Source organism: Nansenia antarctica (genome assembly GCF_963989245.1).
Source record: "Nansenia antarctica genome assembly, chromosome: 5".
In the NCBI taxonomy this organism is placed as follows: domain Eukaryota; kingdom Metazoa; phylum Chordata; class Actinopteri; order Argentiniformes; family Microstomatidae; genus Nansenia; species Nansenia antarctica.
The window spans coordinates 57,387,267-57,409,530 of record NC_137690.1 but is presented as its reverse complement, the minus strand read 5'-3'; the positions used below and the strand labels follow the sequence as shown (position 1 = coordinate 57,409,530).

Below are 22,264 nucleotides of genomic sequence, written 5' to 3'. Positions count from 1 at the left end.
CACAGATAAAAGTAATACAACCATGTGGTGACTGACGTGCACGCCAGACATGAGGCAACCTATTGACAACAAAAACCCTCCCATTACGATGTATGTTCTTATGTGTGTTGATTAAGGATGCAGCGGTTCAGTTGGCCCACGGTTCGGTATGAACCTTGGTTTTTGGGTCACGGTTATTTATTTACAAACTATTACTTTACTTTATTTTGCTTATACGTATGGAATTTTAATATTCAGACACATTCCAGAATATGAGTGGTATATTGTATAATGTTAAAAAATATAAATATATATAAACAAAAAACTTTCAAATGTAAAATAATTAAATGAACTTTAGCCATGACAGTTGGTAGCCCATATACGTATTATGCACATATTATGCACATATACGATATGTGTGAAGCAATGCTTGCAGTGCTCACTGTTTTCATTCCCTCATCATTGTATTCAATGCCAAAACCGAAATGAATGACCCCACAACGCAGATTTGTAGCAATCCGGGGCTTCCTCAAACTGTTGCCATGTTCTTAACTCCGCTCACCATGAACAAACATTTGAACAAGAAGCAACTGTGTTCCAGACAAACTCGACCTCCGACTTTCAATGGAACGCAGCATAAACCGAAAAACCGACATTCACTCGTGCGTATTGCAGGGATTAAAGTTCTCCGTCGCTACGACGGATTTCCGTCAATTTATTCCAAGTTGCGACGGATTTATTCCAAGTTGTGACGGATTTTACCTGGTGTAATATGATTTGTAGAGGCATACAATCTATTTTGATGTTGGTATTAGTAGGGGTGTAATGATACATCGATTCATTGACTAACGATCTGATTACATCAACGCAATGTAAAAATATCGATCTATATCGTCATCTTATGCGCGCAGAGAGAGAGAGAATGTTTTTCATTTTTGATGAGAGACAGTAAGTCTATCCCTTTTAATCATAGGTGAAAGTGGGCCGGAACGGTCCGGTGCTGCGTTCCGGCAAGACTTTCTGTGCCGGAACGCCGTTGGGGGAAGAGATGCAGCTGCCTGTCAATCAAAATCCGATTGCTGCAGAGTGCAGAAGCAATCACGATTCACGATCCATAATTTCCAACAAGGAAACACATGGCTGACGTTATGTTTCCTTGCGTCTATTTTAATACCTTTGAAAAGGACATGTTAACCCGCTTTACAGTAGACCAGACGCGACGCGACGTGGTTGGGTGGGCAGCACTGGGCACCGAGACAGTCCGACCGGGATTACAGTCGCGCCGTATGGAAGCATATAGTGGACTTTATTCAAATGTTAATGCAATTTGAGATTGCATTTGCATGTTCCACTTTTGCATGCATTCTTTCAGACAATATTCAAATTCAAATGCAATTCTAATGATTTTCATTTTCATTTTCATGTACCTGATGTGCACATTCGCTGTCAATATTAAAATGATAAGGCAAAGCCATTTGACATTTAATTTTCAAAGTCATGCGCTGCTTTGTAGCTGACAAAATTAAAAAGTTCATTCTAATGTGAAAATTACTATGCAATCCCAAAATAGCATATTCATTTGCCACTTTTGCCTGCGTTATTTGAGTCAATATTCAAATTGTAATGCAATAATGTGATTAGCAATTGCATTTATATGTTCTAGGAAACACATCCGCTCATTAGAATTGCATTTGAATTTGAATATTGTCTGAAAGAATGCATGCAAAAGTGGAACATGCAAATGCAATCTCAAATTGCATTAACATTTGAATTTAGTCCACTATATGCTTCCTTAAGCAAGCCGTGTTGCCAGATTGGGCTACTTTTGGTCACACTGACTGGACAGATGGATTCGGCAGCTTTTAGACTGGTTGGGCTGGAAATTGTCAATTCCATCTGGCAACCCTGGTAGCAAAATATGTGCATAGTACGTATCTGGTAGCCTACTGGTACTTTCAAATCGCATCGTATTATTATTATTAGTAGTAGTAGTAATAATAATTACAATTTACAATACAAATACAACAATTGGGGGTCCCTCAAAGAAAATGTGGGCGCACTGCGCGCGCACAACATCAACCTCCAAGGCTTGATTCTGACCCAGGAAAAACCCTGGTATGTACTGTATAACATGATAGCCATCTATGAGCAATGCACTGTATATAAGATGATGACCAAGGGGTTGAGTTCACTTGATGAGGCCCAATTTTGTTTTAGACTCTGTAGGCTACTGTATTTGTTTATTAAGACTTAAGATATATTATCTGAATTTCTCTTGTTTTATCAAATGTTCCAATTATTTTCATTTCTTGTGCTGGTTTAAAATTGCAGGAAACTAGCACAAATAATTGTGTGGGTGAGAGGGGCCGCCGCTACCAAAACGTGCACAGTTTTGGGTCGCTCCACCACCAAAAACTCTCACTTGGTGAAACTTGGCAGCCCTAAAGTGTTTCTAATTTCGACACCAACACCACGATGTGTGTGTTCAGGGATGCATGAAGCAGGGGGCAGGAGGAGAACAATATTAAACGATGAAGGTTGGGGTAGTAGCCAATAGTTCCTGTAAGAAACTCAAACCACTTTCACCCCTGCTTTTAATATATATTTTGGAACATCTCTCTGAACCAGGGACGTTAACATACTCGCGTTCGCAATGTGTGACTCGCATTCACCGTGTGTGACTGTCTGTCTACTGGCTCGGCTCCAATTCTCGGCTCCTCCTCCTCTCGCGTTCGGCAATCTCCGGTAATCTTCGGAAATGTTCGGCTTGTGTGAGTGCTTCTAATGAGAGTGCGTCTAACGGGAGTCTAATGGGCGAATACATTGACCGTTTTGGACACCAAAGATATTTTTTAACATCTACTCTTCGAGGCGAATCCAGTCAGACCAATATCAGACCTGCTGGACGTGTGTGACACGTGTGTGGACGTGTGTGGACGTGTGTGTGTGTGTGTGCGTGTGTGACTGGATGTCTCTCTGAACGTGTGTGTGTGTGTGTGTGTGTGTGTGTGTGTGTGTGTTAATGAGCTGTATGTTAATTACCACTTATTACAATTGATAATTGTGTTAGATTGGCATATGATATCGCGTCATATCGATCATATCGTCATATCGATCTTGAATCGAATCGAAATCGTATCGTGACTGACATTGTGAAATCGTCAAACATTGTATCGTCATACAAACAAATCGATATAATATCGTATCGTGATGAAGCTGGTGATTTACACCCCTAGGTATTAGGTATATAAATGATATATAATAGCCTATATAGCCTACATATAGGCCTTTATTGGCTACAACTATGCGACAGTAACAGAGCGGGGTGCACTGACGCTGAACCCCTCATAGTGATAAGTAGGTGGACATGGCGCGTGGTGCTGAAATAGCCGACATGCGGTGTGTGGTTTGAAAAAAGTAACGCCAGCTCAGTAAATCATTCAAACTTAATGTTTACTTATAGGCTATGTGAATGTGACTGCACCACACATGTGAACAGTAACAAAGCAAATGCAGTTTAATTTTATGAAAAACATTGACAACAAAATCGGCGCAAAAAAAATAAATAAAGCTGAATCCGCTTAGCCTATATGCTCCTGAAACGACAGAGCAAACACGCTACATTACTAGGGATAATAATTACTAATAATTACAATGAGCCAATAGAAAAAATAATATTAGGCTATTTAAATCTCACTTAACGAGAAAACTGGCATCTCCCATCGGTCACTATTTGTTGGCTATCTGGTGATATGGACGTCTTTGAGTGTCTAGAAAAGCGCTATAAATCTAATGTATTATTATGATTTATTATTATTATGGACGTCACTTTAATCCGGCAGTTCTCAAGGTTTTTATGCACCAATCGATTCCTCTAGTGCGTCTTTATCACATTCATTGACGAAAAGGACGACTCGCATGTATAGAAAGGGAACATTGTGAGCACGTAAAATGTGAGTCTCACAACGGCTTTGCATTGATGAAACCAGGTAGGATGAACGCATAGTTCGCTGTCCATTCCTCTTTAAATGCCCTGTTTTCACAGTCAACTTTCCTCTTTAGACCTTTGGAGAGTGACATTATGTTTCTCTTGCTAGCTAGAAGGTTAAATGTTTAGCTAACTTCACCCGGCACGCAAACAACCAATCCAATAATAGTGTGACCTTGTAAGTCTGGGAGGAGGGGGAATAATTATCAGAATAAAACTTTGTTAAATAATTATTTGAATACGTTAGGCTGCGCTACATCGTCAGTCCACACATTTATTATTCAAAACTATGGAAAAGGGTGAAACTACGTTTCAACGTTGTTGAGAATCACAACACAAACTCGCTAGTCAAGCCAAAATACTGCAGCCAAATGGATTGGACTGCTACCTAGTTAACTAGAACACTACTTTACATTGTTACCTAGTTAACTAGAAGACTACTTTACATTGTTAGCAGGCTCACAAAACAAGCCGTGTTAGTTGACTAGCGATGTGTCGTTGATTTTCGACAACGCGGAAATGTATTCACATTTTTCGAAAGAAAAGTCAAAGCATTAGAACGTAGAACGGAAAATCGCACGCGCGCTTTGCGCACGGAAAGCCACCGGCCCCGATTTGGCCTGAATTTTTTTTTCAGTCAGGAGAATTTTTTTTGCTTTAATCCCTGGTATTGAACCGTGGATGGCGAACCGTACGGCTCAATATAAAACCAAGAACCGTTGCACCCCTAGTGTTGATGGGTAACACGGTTAACAAGCTCCAGTTTCAGTGGTCAATCCCAGTGTAGCATGTGAAATGTGTAATTTCACATTAATATAATGAGTGAAACTGAAAAAGAGCAAGGTAATTACGCCCACTCAGGCCCAACCATAGCTAGTAGCTACGCTGCTGCCCAGCAGGTACTCACACCTTTAAAGAATAAAATAACGGCAGGAAATGGAGAAATGTATTAGTGCTCTCTTTTTCTACAATACACCTTTGTGTAGCATCCTATCTTTTATGTATTTTTTGTGCCCAGTGAAATCTTGATCGCGGGGGCTGTAGTTGTTGCAATGTAACAATGTTACCTTTTCACATGTCTATATCTCCAGTCTCTACCTTGTCTACCTTGGTGTGCCTTATGTACTTGCCTTCACACTAATCATTTAAAAGGTTGTGTATCCTGCTGTATAGTAATTTAATTCAACCCTACACATGTTCCAAAGGTCTTTCCCTTCAAAGGAGCACAGCAGCAAGCCAAGTCCCCACACTTTGTCAGTAGAAACCATTAATGTGTAATGTAACACTTTTAGGCTGTCCATAATTCATGCTGGTTTTAACTACCTCACACAACTAGACACCTGTATATTTAATTCAGGACTGTCATGTCGGGAGACAACAGTGTGTGTGTGTGTGTGTGTGTGTGTGTGTGTGTGTGTGTGTGTGCGTGTTTGTACATGTGTGTGCGTGTTTGTACATGTGTGTGCGTGTATGTGTGTGTGTGTGTGTGTGTGTGTGTGTGTGTGTGTGTGTGTGTACATGTGCATGTGCATGTGTGAGTGTGAGTGCGAGTGCGAGTGCGAGTGCGACAACAGTGTGTGTGTGTGTGTGTGTGTGTGTGCGTGTTTGTACGTGTGTGTGTGTGTGTGTATGTGTGGGTGTGCATTATCTGTTCTTGTAGTTTAAACTTGTGTGCGTTATGTTCTCCTGCTATGTGGCTGCATGTACATTACAGTAGTCTGATCCACTGACTCTGCATACAGATAAGACTCTGCTGCTTTAATTTCAGAGACTGTCGGTTTAGCTGATTATGAATTATCTTTCTTCACTAAGAAAGCCATTGACTGGTGTGCTTCGCTGCACTCCTGTGTTACGGATGGGGGGTCGCACTCCCCAGTGCTTTTACATTTACAATTACATTTTTGGCATTTAGCGGATTCTTTATCCAAAGCAACATACAACAAATACATTTGTCTAAGTAAGTGAATCATCAGTCATCATAAAAAGTAATGCAGTGCGGCCCCAAGGTGTCTCCCTCCGGCCGTCCACTGTGCCGCCTCAATCCCAGACTTATCCCCTGCACCTGTGTGTAATTGTCATTGATGCTTTATGTACCCTCACTTCCCTTCACTCCCTGCTTAGTTATCACTGTGTGTTCACCGTTTGTTGAATGGAAGACCCCCTTCAACACACCGAACGGGCACTATGAATACCTGGTCATGCCCTAACTGGTCTCGCGAACGCGCCCGCAGTGTTCCAGGCGCTGGTGAACGACTTGCTCCATGACCTGCTCAACCAGTGTCTTTGTTTAGTAGGACGACATCCTCATCTTTTCCCAGGACATTTGCCCAACACGAGCAGCACGTTCGGTTAGTCCTCCAGCGCCTCCTGGCACATCGTCTCCTCGTCAACCCCGCAAAGGGGTTGGCCCCAACCCTCTTCGGTGAAGCAGATGGAACGCTTCCTGGGGTCTGCACATTTTTATAGACGTTTTTTATAGACGTTTCATCCAGAATGTTACTACTCGTTGTGCTTACTACGCTCACAATACACTCCTCTGCTCCTCCACCGGTTCGTCTCCCTTTCAGTGCCAGTACGGCTACCAGCCCCCCCCTGTTCCCAGTGCAGGAGAAGGAGACAGGTCCTGTCTGCAGTGGGCTCCGCCCTCCAGTGGGCTTCGGCCCGGTCTCAACTCCAGGCCAATCGCAAGTGTCGTCCTGGATCTCCTCCTCCGAGTCAGGTCCCGGAAACTGTCCCCACGTTATGTTGATCCCTTAAATTTCATATCGCGGGGTCAACCCGATGGCGTACCATCTCTCCCTGGTCGGGGGCTCCATTTTCTTGTGGACAGGGAGGGTTATGGTGCAGAAGAGAGTACCTGGGTGCCTCGCCGCCACATTCTGGACCTCGCTGCCTTCTGTCGCCTCCACCCTGAGGCGCCACAGTGAAATGGCAGGAGCTGCTCGTCGGATGGGGGTCACACTCCCCAGTGCGGTCCCTAGGTGTCTCCCTCCAGCTGCCCACTGTGCCTCCTCATCACAAACTTATCATCTGCATCTGTATGTAATTGTCACTGATGCTTTATGTACCCTCACTTCCCTTCACACCCAGCTTAATCTTCACAGTATGTTCACCGTTTGTTGGTCGTTTCGAGAACGTAAGCTAATTCAATATACAAGTACTGTTTTTTGGAGACTGTTTCCTTCCCCCTTTGTCTTCGAGCTTAAGTCCATGTTTGTATCCTGCTTTGTCTGCACTTCTTTAAGTAAAGATCCATTTGTTTAGTCCAGCTACCTACTCGTCTGCCTCTCTTTATCTGCACTGCACCTGGGTCTGCTTACTACGCCAAAACATTACACTCCTGCTTATTGTCTCCGATAGTAAACAGAGACATGGACACACTGCGGTGTCGTTGTTCTCTTCACCGTGTTGTTAGAAGTGGTTCCTAGGTCTTCCTATAATTGCAGGGCGCTCTTATCGTTTTTGTGATCAAGACTGATCCATTCTGTTGGCTAATTGCCTATGTGCTGTGTGAGAGCTCTGGCTGCTTTTGTGTGCAGTAAAGAGTTACGTAAAGATCGAAATGCAGTATAGGGCCTCTTTCTTTGTGGTAGAGGCAGTTTGTTTTATACCATCTTCTGCGCTATGATCTTTGCGTATTACTAATTCTCTATGTCTGCCCCCTCTCTCTCTTTTGTTCTCTGTCTCCCACTCCTCCTCCCTCTCTCAGCTCCTGTGTTTGACTATGAGGATATTCCGTCTCCACTGAGTGAGTCAGAGAGCACCATTACAGTGCTGCTGCGGCCAGCGCTGGGTAGAGGCGCTCCAGTCAGGTAACAGTCCTCACAGTAATGAACCCTCCACCTGCCAATCATGTTCACGACTCCCAACACTGTACTGTACTGTACAACAACAACAACAACAAAACAAATACTTACAGTTTTTTACGGTCGCTAAGTCACAGTGTTCAATACTGAAGTCACAGAGTCACAACTCTTCATACAGTCTGCATTACTAACACGCATGTTGGCCAATCACTTCATTCATGTCTCAAAAGAAGCTCGTTCAACCATACACTGGCAACAATGTTCACTCAGAAAGCATACGCAGTCATTCATAACATTCTGACTTCCAAAACACTAACAACAGGGAGCATTACATAGTTTGAATGATTTTCACAAGAATATATGTACCGGTATGTATGAATATTTCATTATAAAAATGGTTTGATTTATAGTAATCATAGACAGAATAGTTGACTGTACAACTGTAAAGTATTCGGCAACAAGAATGAATTAGAAATGCTGCAATTTGCTTCTATCCTTAAGTGTATTTTTTTTTTCTGTATCTTTGCAGAAAGTAAGTTACGGTACATTTACTTCAAAGTACACTACATTTACTTGTGTAAAATGAAAAGTGGAAAATAAAGTGGAAGATGCAAAGTTCAAACAAAAAAGAAAAACAGAAATTCCAGGGCTACAATACAATAGCAATCACACCAAAAATGTCTCACTCCTGAGGGTTTTGGTCCACCCTCTGGTCTGCATCTGGTCACATCTAATGTCTTCCCTGGCAATGCATCTAGTCTATTTCATTTCATTGTATATATTCTGCTAATATTTTCTAGACATTTCAATATGATTACTGCAAATAGTGAAAATACCACCGCTCATCCGCTATCAGACTTTGCTGAGGTGCTGGAACTGAAGAGTATCAATAGAGTGCAAAATAACAGCATCTGCACACTCAAACACTGCCCAAAAAAACTGTTTATTGCGAGCTTTCTGTCATATATGATTACTGCAAAAATGCACCAAATCATTCTGTTTTGAACATGTTCTTCAGAGTTTTGAACACAGTATGTTACAGTAACAATGAAAAAATGTGTTGCAAATACATAGTGTTTTGCAGGTGGGGGAGTTTGAATGAGAGAAGTGTTATGGATTTTGGAGAACGTGGTCATTGAATGCATTTTGTATGAAAGCAATGCACAAATCACAGAGTAAGAGTCACAGTTTTGTTCACATGGGCTTCTGCTTTGCTGACTGTATGAAGAGTTGTGACTCTGTAACTTCAGAATTGAACACTGTGACTTAGCGACCGTAAAAAACTGTAAAACGTTTTTTTTTTATGGCTACTCCACTTCCATTGTGTTCAATTCTGCTGTAGTAGATACAAAGGCATGTCTGTGCTCCAGCCCTCATTCCCTCAGTGTGCTGTTTGTCCTGTTGCTCCAGTGCCTACCAGCTGGTGGTGGTGGAGGAGGATGGCTCTAGGCAGGTCAGGAGGAGGGAGCTGGGCATAGTGGACTGTTTCCCTGTACCCGCATCCCACGGCGAGGCCCAGGCTAAAAGGGCACCCCACTACTACACTGCCGAGCTGCCTCCCAGTAGCCTGCCCGAGGCCACTCCCTTCACTGTGGGAGACAATGACACCTATAATGGCTACTGGAACACTCCGCTGGACCCCACCAAGAACTACCTCCTCATCTTCTTCCAGGCTGCCAGTAACTTCAGAGGGGTAAGGATGATTGTTGAAGTCAGTAGTCTGTTTAGCAGAAGTAAAGCGTGTTATAGCTTACTAGTCCTAGCCCAGGCCCAACATCTGATTAAACGTGTGGTCTTAATTGAAGAGCAGGATTATTTGAATAGGTGTGTTAGTGTCGGATGGAACTAAAGCCTGCTCTTCTCCAGACCGGAGTTGATTACCCCATATTTATATTCATATCTCAACCCAACATCACTCAGGTACATCATAGCTGTACTGTAAATGAAGTACCAGTGCCCTGGTCTATGTCAGGGTCTGAGGAAATCTGCCCTGACACTATAGCAGAGGACAATCAGCTTTAAACACTACTTAGGCTATTTTGCCCATCCGTCAGGGGAGGTTTATAGTGAGTTTCACTCACTATAGAAGCCTCTCAAATAGGAACATCTGCCTAAAGAAAGAAATGTCTCAAGCATGGATAAATAGGCAACGTGGTGGGCAGTAAACACAGGTGTGAGGAAGGTAAATACTGTTGAAATCATTATGCCCAGATGGTGGAGAACAACTACGCTCTGCCTGAAGCCTCTGCTAGAGAAGTGGTTTCTTTGTCTCGGAGGGTGCAATCACTTTCCTGTGTGTTACTGTGGTACTGTCACGTTGACTGAAGCTCTACAGGAAGGTTAAGTGGTTTAATCAGAATGTAGTCTGTGAACTTACCTCTGGCTTATTTTGTCAAAAATAGCTAATATAAGCATGTGACACATACAGTAGACCTTTTGGCATTTGGTTCCGGTAAACATTTCTCATTTGTTATTTTCAAGTCAAAACATGAAAATGAATAAGCTAACTTAGAACCTAGAGATAGCCAACTTAGAGACTTATAAAACACGGACGTGCGGAAGAAGACGTGCAATAAACTGTAAGCCTATATGTTACACAATTATATTACCTATTTCAAAAAATCTAGATGGTAAAAATAAATGGGCTTGAACCGAAAGTAAGTTCAATGACCTACTGTGCATTCTGATGGTCACATCAGAGCCCTATATCCACAGTATACAACCTATAGTAGGTTGTCCAAGATTGGTCAAATATATGATATTATAATAGGTAATATAGGTATGTTATACTGCATGAGTCACAGTTCAAGGTTGTGCCCTGTGGTCCCTGGTCCGTACTCTGATTAAAATCTCCTCTGCTTGTATCGATCTTTAGAGGCAATTCAGTGCTAACCATTTCACGGCAGGGACTGTTATTATGAACAAGTTCTCCCTTAAGACCCAATTAAATGTGTTTTATGAAGTGTATTTGAATGGTAATTCCTATTATTAGAATGATATCCATGTTTACCTCACTTAGAACTGAAGCCTCTCTAAACACTTTGAGCCACTCCACTCTGACGGAAGTTAAACCAACCTCTGAATATTCAATTCATGTATTGTTTCTTTGCCCTGCAAACATGTTCATCTCAATAGACCATGGCTGTTTGAGTCAGCCTGAGACGATGATGTGGGCTGCTCTGAAACAGAGGCAAAAAGCACATTATTTTGACAATTATTCTGGATAATAAGATGTAGGTTTAGCATGCAGTGTGAGCTGCCACTGAATTGAAACAGTAATTGCTTCGACGGATATGTCTTAAGCTTGAAAGACCCAAGATCCATGCAATCAGTTATTTAGAAACACACACACACACACACACAAAGCTGCACACATTTTGTATGTCTATCTCTATATTGATGTGTCTTACATACATACATTACCGTGTTTCTAATCAACCTGAAGAGGAACCACAATATGTTTTCAGGGCTTCCTTTCCAACTCATCATTACTAAACGTCATAAATCAATTGACACTTCTGCCATTCTAGATTGAGGCAATATGTCAAGATTGAATGGCATTAAGGTCCCGCCTATTGAAATGCTACGGGCTGTTGAGCTTGATGGGTAATTTCCCTTCAACATCATGTACAGTTTTCCATTATCATCAATCATGATCCGAAACTACATGTCACTTTCCAAACCTTAATATTGGCTGATAATATTGGCATATCTGTGGATCCTTTAATAAGATAAACATCTGTATGGTGTCAGCTAATATCACCTAATGTTTCGAAGGCAACCTTGATAGAGGACAAGATGACACATATTATGTGTGACCTGCAGGTGCTTTCATAACAGATGAATGAGGGTAAATATGACGTATCTGCCAGGGTAAAAGGTGGGTGGAGATGGAAATCCACTTGAAACAGATTTTCAATTAAAACAAAAAAGCAATTCCGCAGCAATTTAGGTGAGAGGGGTTAGACTCCAATCTAGGAACAGAGATTTGCATAATTGCCCATAATGCCTTACATAGCCTCTGTACATCTTAATTTGATAATGTGTCTCTCTATCTCTCTGACAGGATGGGGGGGGCAAGGGATGTATTAGGCTACAGATCCTCTACGTGTTGATGGAGGACAGAGGTCTCTCACATCACAGTGTCACCTGCTCTGAAATACCAATTAGCATTTCACTTTACATAACACAAAAGGCTAAAAGACTTTGACACCACTGTTAGCTGTTGCCCCTCCATGCCTGGATAAGTGATAATCTGCCATTCTTTTTCACAGGAGACAAGAATCAACTGCATCAGGATCGCCCGTAAAGGTAATCTAAGTTCTGTTGTTGCATTCTAGAGTGGAATCATTTTAGGAATAGATGCTATGTAAATGGCCAAGTTGTTTTTACATCTGACAGACTGACACAGCTATTGTGGTTCAGGCTGATCTTACATGGATTCTAAGCCAAGGTAGTGTTGTTTATGGTGCTGCAGGGAGAAGTTTGAAATAGGAAGGTCCCTGTCAGTCAAGGCTTAGCCATGTTCCCCTGAACAGGAGATGCAGAGGAGAGGTGAAAACAAACATGCCTTGACATTCTGGCATCCACTGATACCCAGAGATGGGTTTGAAATACAGTATATTTTCCATATCTGTGTCTGTGTGTCTGTATGTGTGTGTGTGTGTGTGGGGGGGGGGGGGGCGGCGTGTGTGCATGTGGCCGTGCGTGTGTGCATGTGGCTGTGAGTGTGTGTGAGAGAGAGAGCTTTTTCCTTCATCTCCCAATTTCTTTGTGTCAGAAGTTCGGAGTGCACTTGAGAGAGAGGGGTCTGTAAAAACGTGATTTCTCTCCCTACTCTTGCTCTCTCATGTGAAGCAGGAAGAGATCAAAGAAGTTCGGTTCACAGTGTCTGCCAGCGCGACACACACACGCAGAGCAGGGGAGGGTTCTGGGCGTATTTATAGTGCCTGTCATGGAGACCTGAGGACTGATTGGCTCCACTCCATTTCCTTCTGAGGTGGCATAGAGGTTCCTGTGAAGAGGGTCCCTGCTCGCTTTCTCACTTTCTCTCTGTCTGTCTGTCTGTCTCTCTCTCTCTCTCTCTCTCACACACACACACACACACACACACACACACACACACACACACACACACACACAGAATGTGAGAGTGTAAGACATGTGTGTGTGTGTGTGTGTGTGTGTGTGTGTGTGTTGAGAGAGAGAATGTGAGAGTGTGTGTGATGTGTGTGTGTGTTATCTCTCTCACCATCTCTCTCTCTCCTTCTTTTGACTATGTAATGAAAGGGTAAAAGCTCATGTCAAGCAGGAAGACAGGACTGCTTTTTATACTAGCGCCACACCTCAGGTGCTCCTCGCTGACACAATGACAATATCTGATTAATTATAGTCAAACGCAGGGAGAGATGAGATGAAATGTGTGTTCTAGTACTTTTCATCACCCCTCAACACTTCCCTCGCTCCCTCAGAGCAGCAGAAAGTTTTATGGTCTGAACTTTTCCATGGCAACGTTCTTCTGAAGAGATAAGAGCAGAGTGACTCATCGAGAGGTTGTGGTTTCATAGTGGGCCTGGGGGCTGGAGAGCCAATAGCTACAATCATCACCAAGCCACAGTATGCTACTCAGTCCCTGTTCAATAAATTAACCCTCAGCACGCAGCATCAGGCTTTTTGTCTAAAAACAGGGGATGATGTCTAAATGTGTTGTATAGTAGCTTACTGGATACATCAGGATAGAAGATGAAAATATGGTAGAGAATTGCTTTTTGGTTTTTCCTCCAGCGTTGGATTTTTTTTCTCCCTTGTTTGCTCATCTCCGAGACGACTTTTTAATTAACAGTAATGCTAGCAGGGGCACGGCACAATAATGCTTCTCCATGTCAGTAACTCTAAATGGCAATTTTCACTTCTGGGTTGTTGTTTTTTTGACGGGAGCTCAGATTCATCTGGGGAGAGATTTCATGCTGTTCTCTGGCTGAGATGGAAATTTAGACTGGGAAAAAAAAACGGTGACACTGTGACATATGTGCAGGAAAATGGTTGACTGAATGAATCTGAATGCATTCACTGTGGTAACTAGGGCCTTCCCTAAAGCAAGCCAAGCGTGCCCAGCTGTCTACTCTGACCACACACTCTGGCCGCTCAGACTGAAATATTTGAAAACAAATCTATTCAATGTCCTTCCTCCTCCTCCTCCTCCAAGTCTGTTTAGTATGATGGAACATTATGAAGGGTTTTCATTGGAGTGAGACCTTGCTAGGGAGTCTGTGTTTCTGGGAGTATGTGTGGAATTGTGGTTGGACTCTGGGTCGTCTAGCTGGAAGCATTTTTCAATAACACAGAAGTGGATCAGTGGTCTCCTGTGACGAAGCCTACTGTGACAAGCCGCACTCCTGTGACAGAGCCTGATTCTCTCTCCCTGCTAGTAGACTCACCCAGGTGAATACAATTCCCCTGTATGAGGATAATAACCTGCTTTCCACTGTTAAACCCTCACTCTTTCTCTCTGAGCACTGCACAATAAACCTGTTAAAATTAATGATATATTATATTATAATTATTACAGTTTTTCCCAATTGCTAAAACACAAAAGCCAATTCTCTAAACCAAATGACCAGTTCTCTAAACACATTTAATAAAACTAGCTCCCATTTGCCAAAACCATAAACACATTTCACATGAAGACACAATTCACAAAACACAATCCTCCTTTTCTCATAAATCTAAACACATTTTGTCTTGCTAAAACACAAGTTGCAAAAAACTCTAAATTCTCAAATTAAAGCTCATGTGATGCAAAATGCTTGCCACAGTCAGCAAAATGTGAACACAATGAACACACCTGGCTTCATTCATTAAACATAACGACTCAAAATGTAAGACACTTGTTGCAAATGATTGTGGTGTGTGTGTGTGTGTGTGTGTGTGTGTGTGTGTGTGTGTGTGTGTGTGTGTGTGTGTGTGTGTGTGTGTGTGTGTGTGGTATAGTTCCATAAATAAATTTTAAAAAACATCACACCCTGAACATTGTTTTCAGTGAGTATTGTTGTGTGTAATGGATCCTCTGTAGTGTTTGCATTGAGTTGTGATACAGTACAGTAGTGTACATGTTACGGTACATGTGGGAATACATGTACCGTGTATGTGGTATAGTTCCATAAATAAATAAATAAACATCACACCCTCTGAACATTGTTTTCAGTGAGTATTGTTGTGTGTAATGGATCCTCTGTAGTGTTTGCATTGAGTTGTGATACAGTACAGTAGTGTACATGTTACGGTACATGTGGGAATACAGTACGTGGGAAAACTAGGGTTAGGGTTAGGTGCTAGGGTTGCTAGGGTTAAGGTTAGGGTTAGGATTAGGGGTAGGGTTAGGGTTAAGGTTAGGGTTAGGGTTAGACATGCCAGCATGTACCAAGTCACCCTAGCACCTAACCCTAACCCTAGTTTTCCCACATGTACCGTATTCCCACATGTACCGTAACATACATACTGTATTTTCTGTAGATTTACATATTGTTCATATGAAACACACAAATATATGAATGCCCAATACTCTACAGTGATATATTCTGAGAACAGATACTGTAAGGTTTCTAAAAATGTGCTTTGGCAGTTCGGGAAAAAAAGAACATTCTCACACACTGAACATTGTGTTTTCAGTTGTTTTGTTGTAGTCTGTAATGATGCATATAGTGTTTACATTTTTGCAGGCTTTGAGCAGCTGTTTTGGTGTGAAATTTTGAGTTTTGAAGAGAGAAGGTGTGGTTTTGCTTATGTAGCTTTAGAAAAGTGTGTTGTGTTTAGAGTTTTGTGAAAATGGAGGGAAGTTTTGTGAAATGTGTTTTAGCAATTGAGAAAAACTGTATATTATATTTATTAAATAGTTGACAAGCAACCTACGTCCCTACAATACTACAACACCCGCTGTTATTGGTGTCACTGGTCTTCTCCATGCAGCAGTGTTGTATTGCAGTGTTTTGTTTCTGTATGGAACTGAACCCCAGGAGGAATCACAGCAAGATCATGTGATGATGTCACCTGTAGACAAAAAAAAACTGTTAGTTTGTCCATTGGCTCAGGATGGCACACTGAGATATATACCTGGATAGGAGGTAGGTATAACGATGCTATAGTTATGCCACTGCATGATTTCACCAACTACAGCCAAGTGGCTCACTTGTACCATAGAAACCAATTAAATGTCACGGTACTTCGGTGTCTTACTTTTCTTACAAATTTGCTAGTTAAATTCCTAGTTTTTTCTAGGTTGTTCACATGTGTCACGTTCAATTAACTTCAGCATGAGATATATATAATATATATATATATATATAATTAAACCTAAATATAACTACAGAGTCTGTGTCTAAATTTGGACTAATTATGACATCAATAACACATTTATTAAGAAGGTATCATGTGAATAACTTCAAATCTGAACTCCATGGAAACAATAATTTTATCTTTACAGCCCATCACTCTCCTGTAAAATATGAACATTTTGACATACAGTCATGGAATGTATTCACTGTTACTTATGGAACATTAAGTATTCATCCCTTCACTTTTTTTCACATGTTGTGGTGTTCTAGACTCCATTTAAAATTAAAGTGAAAACAAATATTTTTTAAATGTCAGTAAATGTATTCAGATTTAAATAACATTGAAATACAGAAATACCTTATGTACATAAGTATTCAGACCCTTTGCTATGATGACACACTTAAAATGAGCTAAAATGCAATGTCATCAACAAATCATTCAATAAGTTGAATTGAGTCCATCTTAAACACATTATGGATATGAGATTCCTTTTTTATTTGGCCACTTGGTTATAGACCAATGTTGTAGAGTGACTGAGGTGATGATGTCCCATCGACTGTGTCTCCCCAGGCCTCAGGGTCGCATTCCTGGGCAGTTTTGTTTCTCTCCATTTGCTACGTTTGTAAACACAACCTGATCTGCACAGGGTGTAATTGATTCCAAAATTACATGAACTATTATCCTTGCATTAAGATAGACTCAATTCAACTTATTGAGTGATTTGTTGATGACAAGTGTCATAGCAAAGGGTCTTAATACTTATGGGGTATTTCTATATTTAAATGTTATCATTCTGGGATAGTTGTGTGTGTAGATTGATGATTGAAATGAAGGTGTCTGATTACTTTCCGAAGGCACTGTATATTGTTGGTCTAATGGAATAGATTAGCCCACAAAGTCACTTGCACACAGAGCCAGCCCACCCTACAAGTGACCCTAGGGGTATATACAGTATTTATTTATTCATGATAAATATCATTTTGTTGACTGTCATATCAAAATAGCTTTAATTGCCTACCCACACTGCCACCTCACTCGCACTGACCACGGCTGTTGTGGTTGACTTTTCCCACTATAGTTGTAGAATGGCAAGTCAATCGCTCGATATTGGGGGTAGAGAGGTGACTTTTTACATCATTGTACTGCTGAGATTTGGCTCGTTTCAGCAGAAGCCTAGCCCATGGTAATTAAATTACACATTCATGTTTTCCACATCCCTGGGAGCACATTACAGGATGAACAAGATGATGACAAATCACAAATTGAATGCTTAAAATGTGACGACTTGCACATTCCTAGTTTTGCCATACGTGATATGTCATTTCATTTAAAAAATGCATTGGCATGCATCAACCTACGTCCTGGTGTAGTGTGTTTACTGTAGTTGGTTTGTTTACTTCGGCATGCATAAATCAATCCAACGACATCTCCAACGCCTAACCAATATAGATCATTGGATGCTACACTAGGCAGAGTAGTTGTTAATTAGTGTCCCACTGATGTCTCACCTCCCACTGGTGGCCTGTTTGTTCGATGCTGATCTGTCTCTGTCTCCTGTCTTTGTCACTGTCCTCTAGCTGCCTGTAAGGACCATAAGCGAGCCCTGGAGGTGTCTCAGCATGCAGAGGACATGGGGCTGATCCTAGGGGCCTGTGCTGGGGGGCTAGTGGTCCTCATCCTGCTTCTGGGGGCCATTGTCATCGTGGTCAAAAAGGGGTGAGTGTGTTATAAAGGCCATCCTTGAGGTATTTCTGGGTGAGAGGGGCCTATAATGTGACAGCAGCTGGTGAAACCGGGAACAAGTCGGCAACCGTTATTCTGAAAACTGTAGATACATTTCAACGTTGTTGAAAATCAATGACACACTCAAGCCAAAACATGCAATGTGCAATGGATTCAGTGAGTAATCCCCACTACTACTGTTAGTGTAGAGTAGTGGGGATTACTCACCAAATCCATTGAATTGCAATGCTTTGGCTTGGCTAACGAGTGTGTCATTGATGTTCAACAACATAGAAATGTATTTACAGTTTTTAGAATAACAGTCAGAACGCTTTGATTGGTTGCCGACTTGTTCCTGCCTTCACCAGCTGCTGTCACATATAAGGCCAAATCCTGTCTGCCTGTCCCCAATGTCCCTACACCACTGTGTGCTCGGCACATCCTATTCATGGAGCGACAATTTCTCTATCTCTAAATCTTGGCAGTCATAGTCCACTAAGCATCAGGTATTGAGACTAAATTATCCCCCGTACTAGAGACATGGCAGAGCATTAATTCTAAATGCTGTGCAGTTATACTGTACTAGCCAAGCTTTTGTGTTTCATCTCATTTTTCAATTTCAAGGTCTGTCTATTGGCTGCACACACCTAACCCGAAAATTCAAATGTGCCTTCATTGGCTATATTCCACCATAAAATCACCGATGTTGTAGACAGCACCTGCACTGCATTTCTCCTCTCTCCTCGCCGTGCCGGGGTTGAACTCTCATTTTAGTGTGAAATATTTCATCCAGGGGCATGTTATTCCATGCAGAGAGCAGCTGTGTGGTGCTGGTGGATGAGCTAGTAATTGGGTAGGAATGGTGTTTTTTTTACCTTTTTGGATAGAATTACCGTGCTCCTCCACTGGTTTTTCTCTTAAGGGGGAGGGAATGAATTACTGGAGGAAAGCAGAGGAGAATAGTGACAGACAGATAAGGTTCATTCCCTCGGCCAGTCGAATGCACAATGCTAGCCGGCCATAAGTTAATATAGTGCAGCATCTGTGTTCCCTTTGTGCTCTAGTCGATCATGTGTGCTCCAAAAGTGACGATAAGCAATTTATTTAGGAGTCTTACCTATTATGTCTAGTTTGTTTGTTCCATGGTCGCTTGCCAAAACACATTCCAACATTTAACAATGAGCATTTTCATTTGCCTTTCTGGAGGCCATCTTGATAACCATGGACACCTCTCACCTCTTTTTTTTTTCTCTTTTCTCTCTCTCTCTCTCTCTCTCTCTCTCTCTCTCTATCTATCTATCTATATCTCTCCCTCTTTCTTCATGCTAATCAGAAGGGACTTCTATTCTTACTCATACTACCCGTAAGTGACTCCTCTCTTCCCCTCCACTCAGGGGCCCATCTTCACCTGCTTGCCCTCTATAGCCCAGGGTGAAACTTAGGAGACAAGCATAGTCTATCTCCACCTCATCCTTCATATATCTCCCTCTCTCTCTCCCTCTCTCTCTCTCTCTCTCTCTCTCCCTCTCTCTCTCCCTCTCTCTCTCTCTCTCTCTCTCTCTCTCTCTCTCTCTCTCTCTCTCTCTCTCTTTATCGCTCTCTCTCTCCCTCTCTGCCTCTCTCTTTCTCTCTGCCTCTCTTTCTCTGCCTCACTCTGCTATCACCAAATCTCCCTTTCCACTCCCCCGTTTCAATCTCGTACCTCTCTTATCCCCCCTCCTTCCAATTTCACATCTCCTCAAACCCCCTTCCTCTTCACTTCCTATCTCCTTATCTTGCTTTCTCTCATTTTGCCCCCCTTCCTCTGTCCCCTCTCTGACATTACCTCTGCAGCAGAAAGAAAGTGGCCATCAACAAGGCGGCCATGGCGTATCGGCAGGAGAAGACGAGGAAGCAGGGCTCCTTAGATTGCAGCATGACAGAACAGAGTACCCTGCAGCAGGATGAACGGACAGCACACTCCTTCTTGGACGGCAGCAACTGCAACACTCGAAGTAAGAACACCCTGTACTCTTTACACGAGCAAGGGCACTGCAGTCTTTTCTTATACGTGACTTTCAGTCTTGTTTACTCAACTGTGTACCGTATCTCCATCCGTTCACTTGCACACCTTAATGTGCTGTTACACAGAAATGACCTCCAACCTCAATTGAAATACTGTGTTTCACAGTGCCAGTCATCACACATGTTTGATGACTCATCAGGCTGTGAATTGAATGGGCTTGAGCAGGTGTCAACTGATCTCCACTGCCAACGCTTATTTGACGTCTATCATGTTGTGTTATTATGTCAATAACATTAAGTCTGTCTGCCTAGATGAGCAGCGAAGTTCGGTGAACGAGTCCAGCAGCCTTCTCGGTGGTTCCCCTCGCAGACACTGTCGGAGGAAGAGCTCGCCCTATCATACGGGTCAGCTTCACCCCGCAGTACGCGTAGCTGACCTTCTCCAACACATCAACCAGATGAAGACTGCTGAGGGATATGGCTTCAAACACGAGTATGAGGTGAGAGAGAGAGGGTGTGAGAGTGTGTGAGAGTGTGTGTGTGTGTGTGTGTGTGTGTGTGTGTGTCTGTATGTCTGTTTGTCCAATTTGCATATATAAAAATATGTAAAATGGGTCTGACTAGACACAATGATACATAATCCAATGGCAGTTTTGAATACTGCTTACCTTTGCTAGACATCGAATTGTGCTATGAACCGCAATCTTTTAAAATGATTGTTGCTTATTATGATGTTTGCTAATTCTTTTCCCTGACAGCTTCTCTTACCTTAACTACTCAAATTAATCTCAGAAATCTTCTGACACAAAATATTAACTAATTCCTAACTTCTAAGTCATGCAAATTCACTTACCCTCACTTGTTGTAGTGTATAGATACTGCAGGTACGCGGTTTAATTAGGAAATAGTTTTGACAAAAAATCATGCTGCGAAGAGTATTCTTGTTGTTTTTAGGCATGCTTTGCTCTGCTCAACACTTCACTCCAGCAAATTGGAGTCCTCTGTGTTGAGACGGTTGGGCTGGACGTTATAATTCAGAAGCATTCATTGAAAAGCTATTTCATACCATCTCCACTGCAGGTACATTTCTGCCGCTGTGTAGACTCATTAAAGCCTTTCAAGTCACTTTTTTTGTTCTCTTTGTGCTTTATAACAAAGTCCCCCTATGCACCCAGCAGTGTTTAGCCATGTTTGTACCCGAATTCTACCTCCAGGAATCCAGATGCGCTTTTCGATTCATTAAGCCATCCCCTGAGGGGCCTACAAATTCTCCCCAAAAATCAATACCCAGGTTGCTTTTTCACTCCCCCGTCTCGCTCCCCATTGCCTGGAGAAATAAACAAGATGAAGGGGATCAGCGTGAGCACTCCTGTCAGACTTCATAACCCTTATTTCCCACAGGGGCGCTGCAGCCACCATTGATCAGGCTTTTTTGCAAAGCATTGTGGGGGTTTGTGTTAGGCATGACACAGGCCTAATGCAAGATAGATCCAAGCCTCATGAATCACCCTAATGTCAGGACCCTGCTGTAGTCTTTATCAAAACAGGGCTGGATGATTAGAGGGAACAATGGTTTCAAAACCACACCATCAATGATAATATCCTGCTGTACAGCAGCTACGGCACTGGTTCTGAATGGCATGAGCAATAAAAAGAGAGTGGGGTCCTTGGATTGGATTGGCTGTTAGCAAGGCTTCAAGAAGAGAGTAAGAAATGGACAAAGAGGGAGAGAAGGAGCATTTCTTAAGAAGGATTAGATAACCTGGAATTACCTGTGTAGGAGACAGGCGCAGGTGTAATCCCCTAATCAGCATGCTCTCCCTGGCCTGGCCCTGGGCCCCAGGTGGGTTGACTCTGGCCCCCCTCGCCCACAGGGATTAGTCCGGATCTGATGAGGGACTTAGCGCACTACGGTCGGAGCGCCTGGATGTGCCCACGGACCCAGAGAGGAGATCATCCTGACTTAACGTTGGCAGGGTGGGAATGTGACATGACTTGGCTCAGGAGTTCGCGACATCACTCATTTTTCTGTTTTGGTGTTGTTGTTTTTTTCGTTCAAAGAAAAAAAACGTTCCCTCTCATAACGTTGATTGAGATTCAATGGCTCATCTCACCGCGCTGCCAGGTGTTGTAGATGGCTGTCATAAACAGCTGTCACAAATTGAGCACTTTAACGCTGAGGTATTATAAAGCACTGGGGCTGCGGGGCGCAAAACTGCATAGAGGATGAAAGTAACTCCAGTTGGCCAGCCCTCCTCCCCTCGCCCCCTCAAGGCCTCAGCCATCTTTCAAAGGCGTGTGTCATCTCTCAGTCTCTGCTTCTCCTCACAATGCTCCAGCGGATGTCAAGTAACAAAAAGATGGTGGCTAACAAAAAGACAAGTGGTGGTGAAGATGATGAAGTTAAATCAGACAAGCTCAGGGTAATACTGCT

The 22,264-nt window shown here is 42.5% G+C and overlaps 1 protein-coding gene across 1 annotated transcript in view; it reads left to right on the top strand.

Annotated features, from left to right (window-relative positions):
• LOC308157517 (receptor-type tyrosine-protein phosphatase U-like) overlaps positions 1-22,264 on the top strand; it is a gene marked incomplete at both ends in the record, with an annotated part of 138,676 nt that overhangs the window by 91,875 nt on the left and 24,537 nt on the right. Inside the window, 7 exon segments of the mRNA XM_080531078.1 lie at positions 7,677-7,779; positions 9,184-9,466; positions 12,048-12,084; positions 17,682-17,820; positions 19,160-19,189; positions 19,660-19,820; positions 20,143-20,330. Of these exon segments, the coding sequence (XP_080387204.1) occupies positions 7,677-7,779; positions 9,184-9,466; positions 12,048-12,084; positions 17,682-17,820; positions 19,160-19,189; positions 19,660-19,820; positions 20,143-20,330 (941 nt within the window).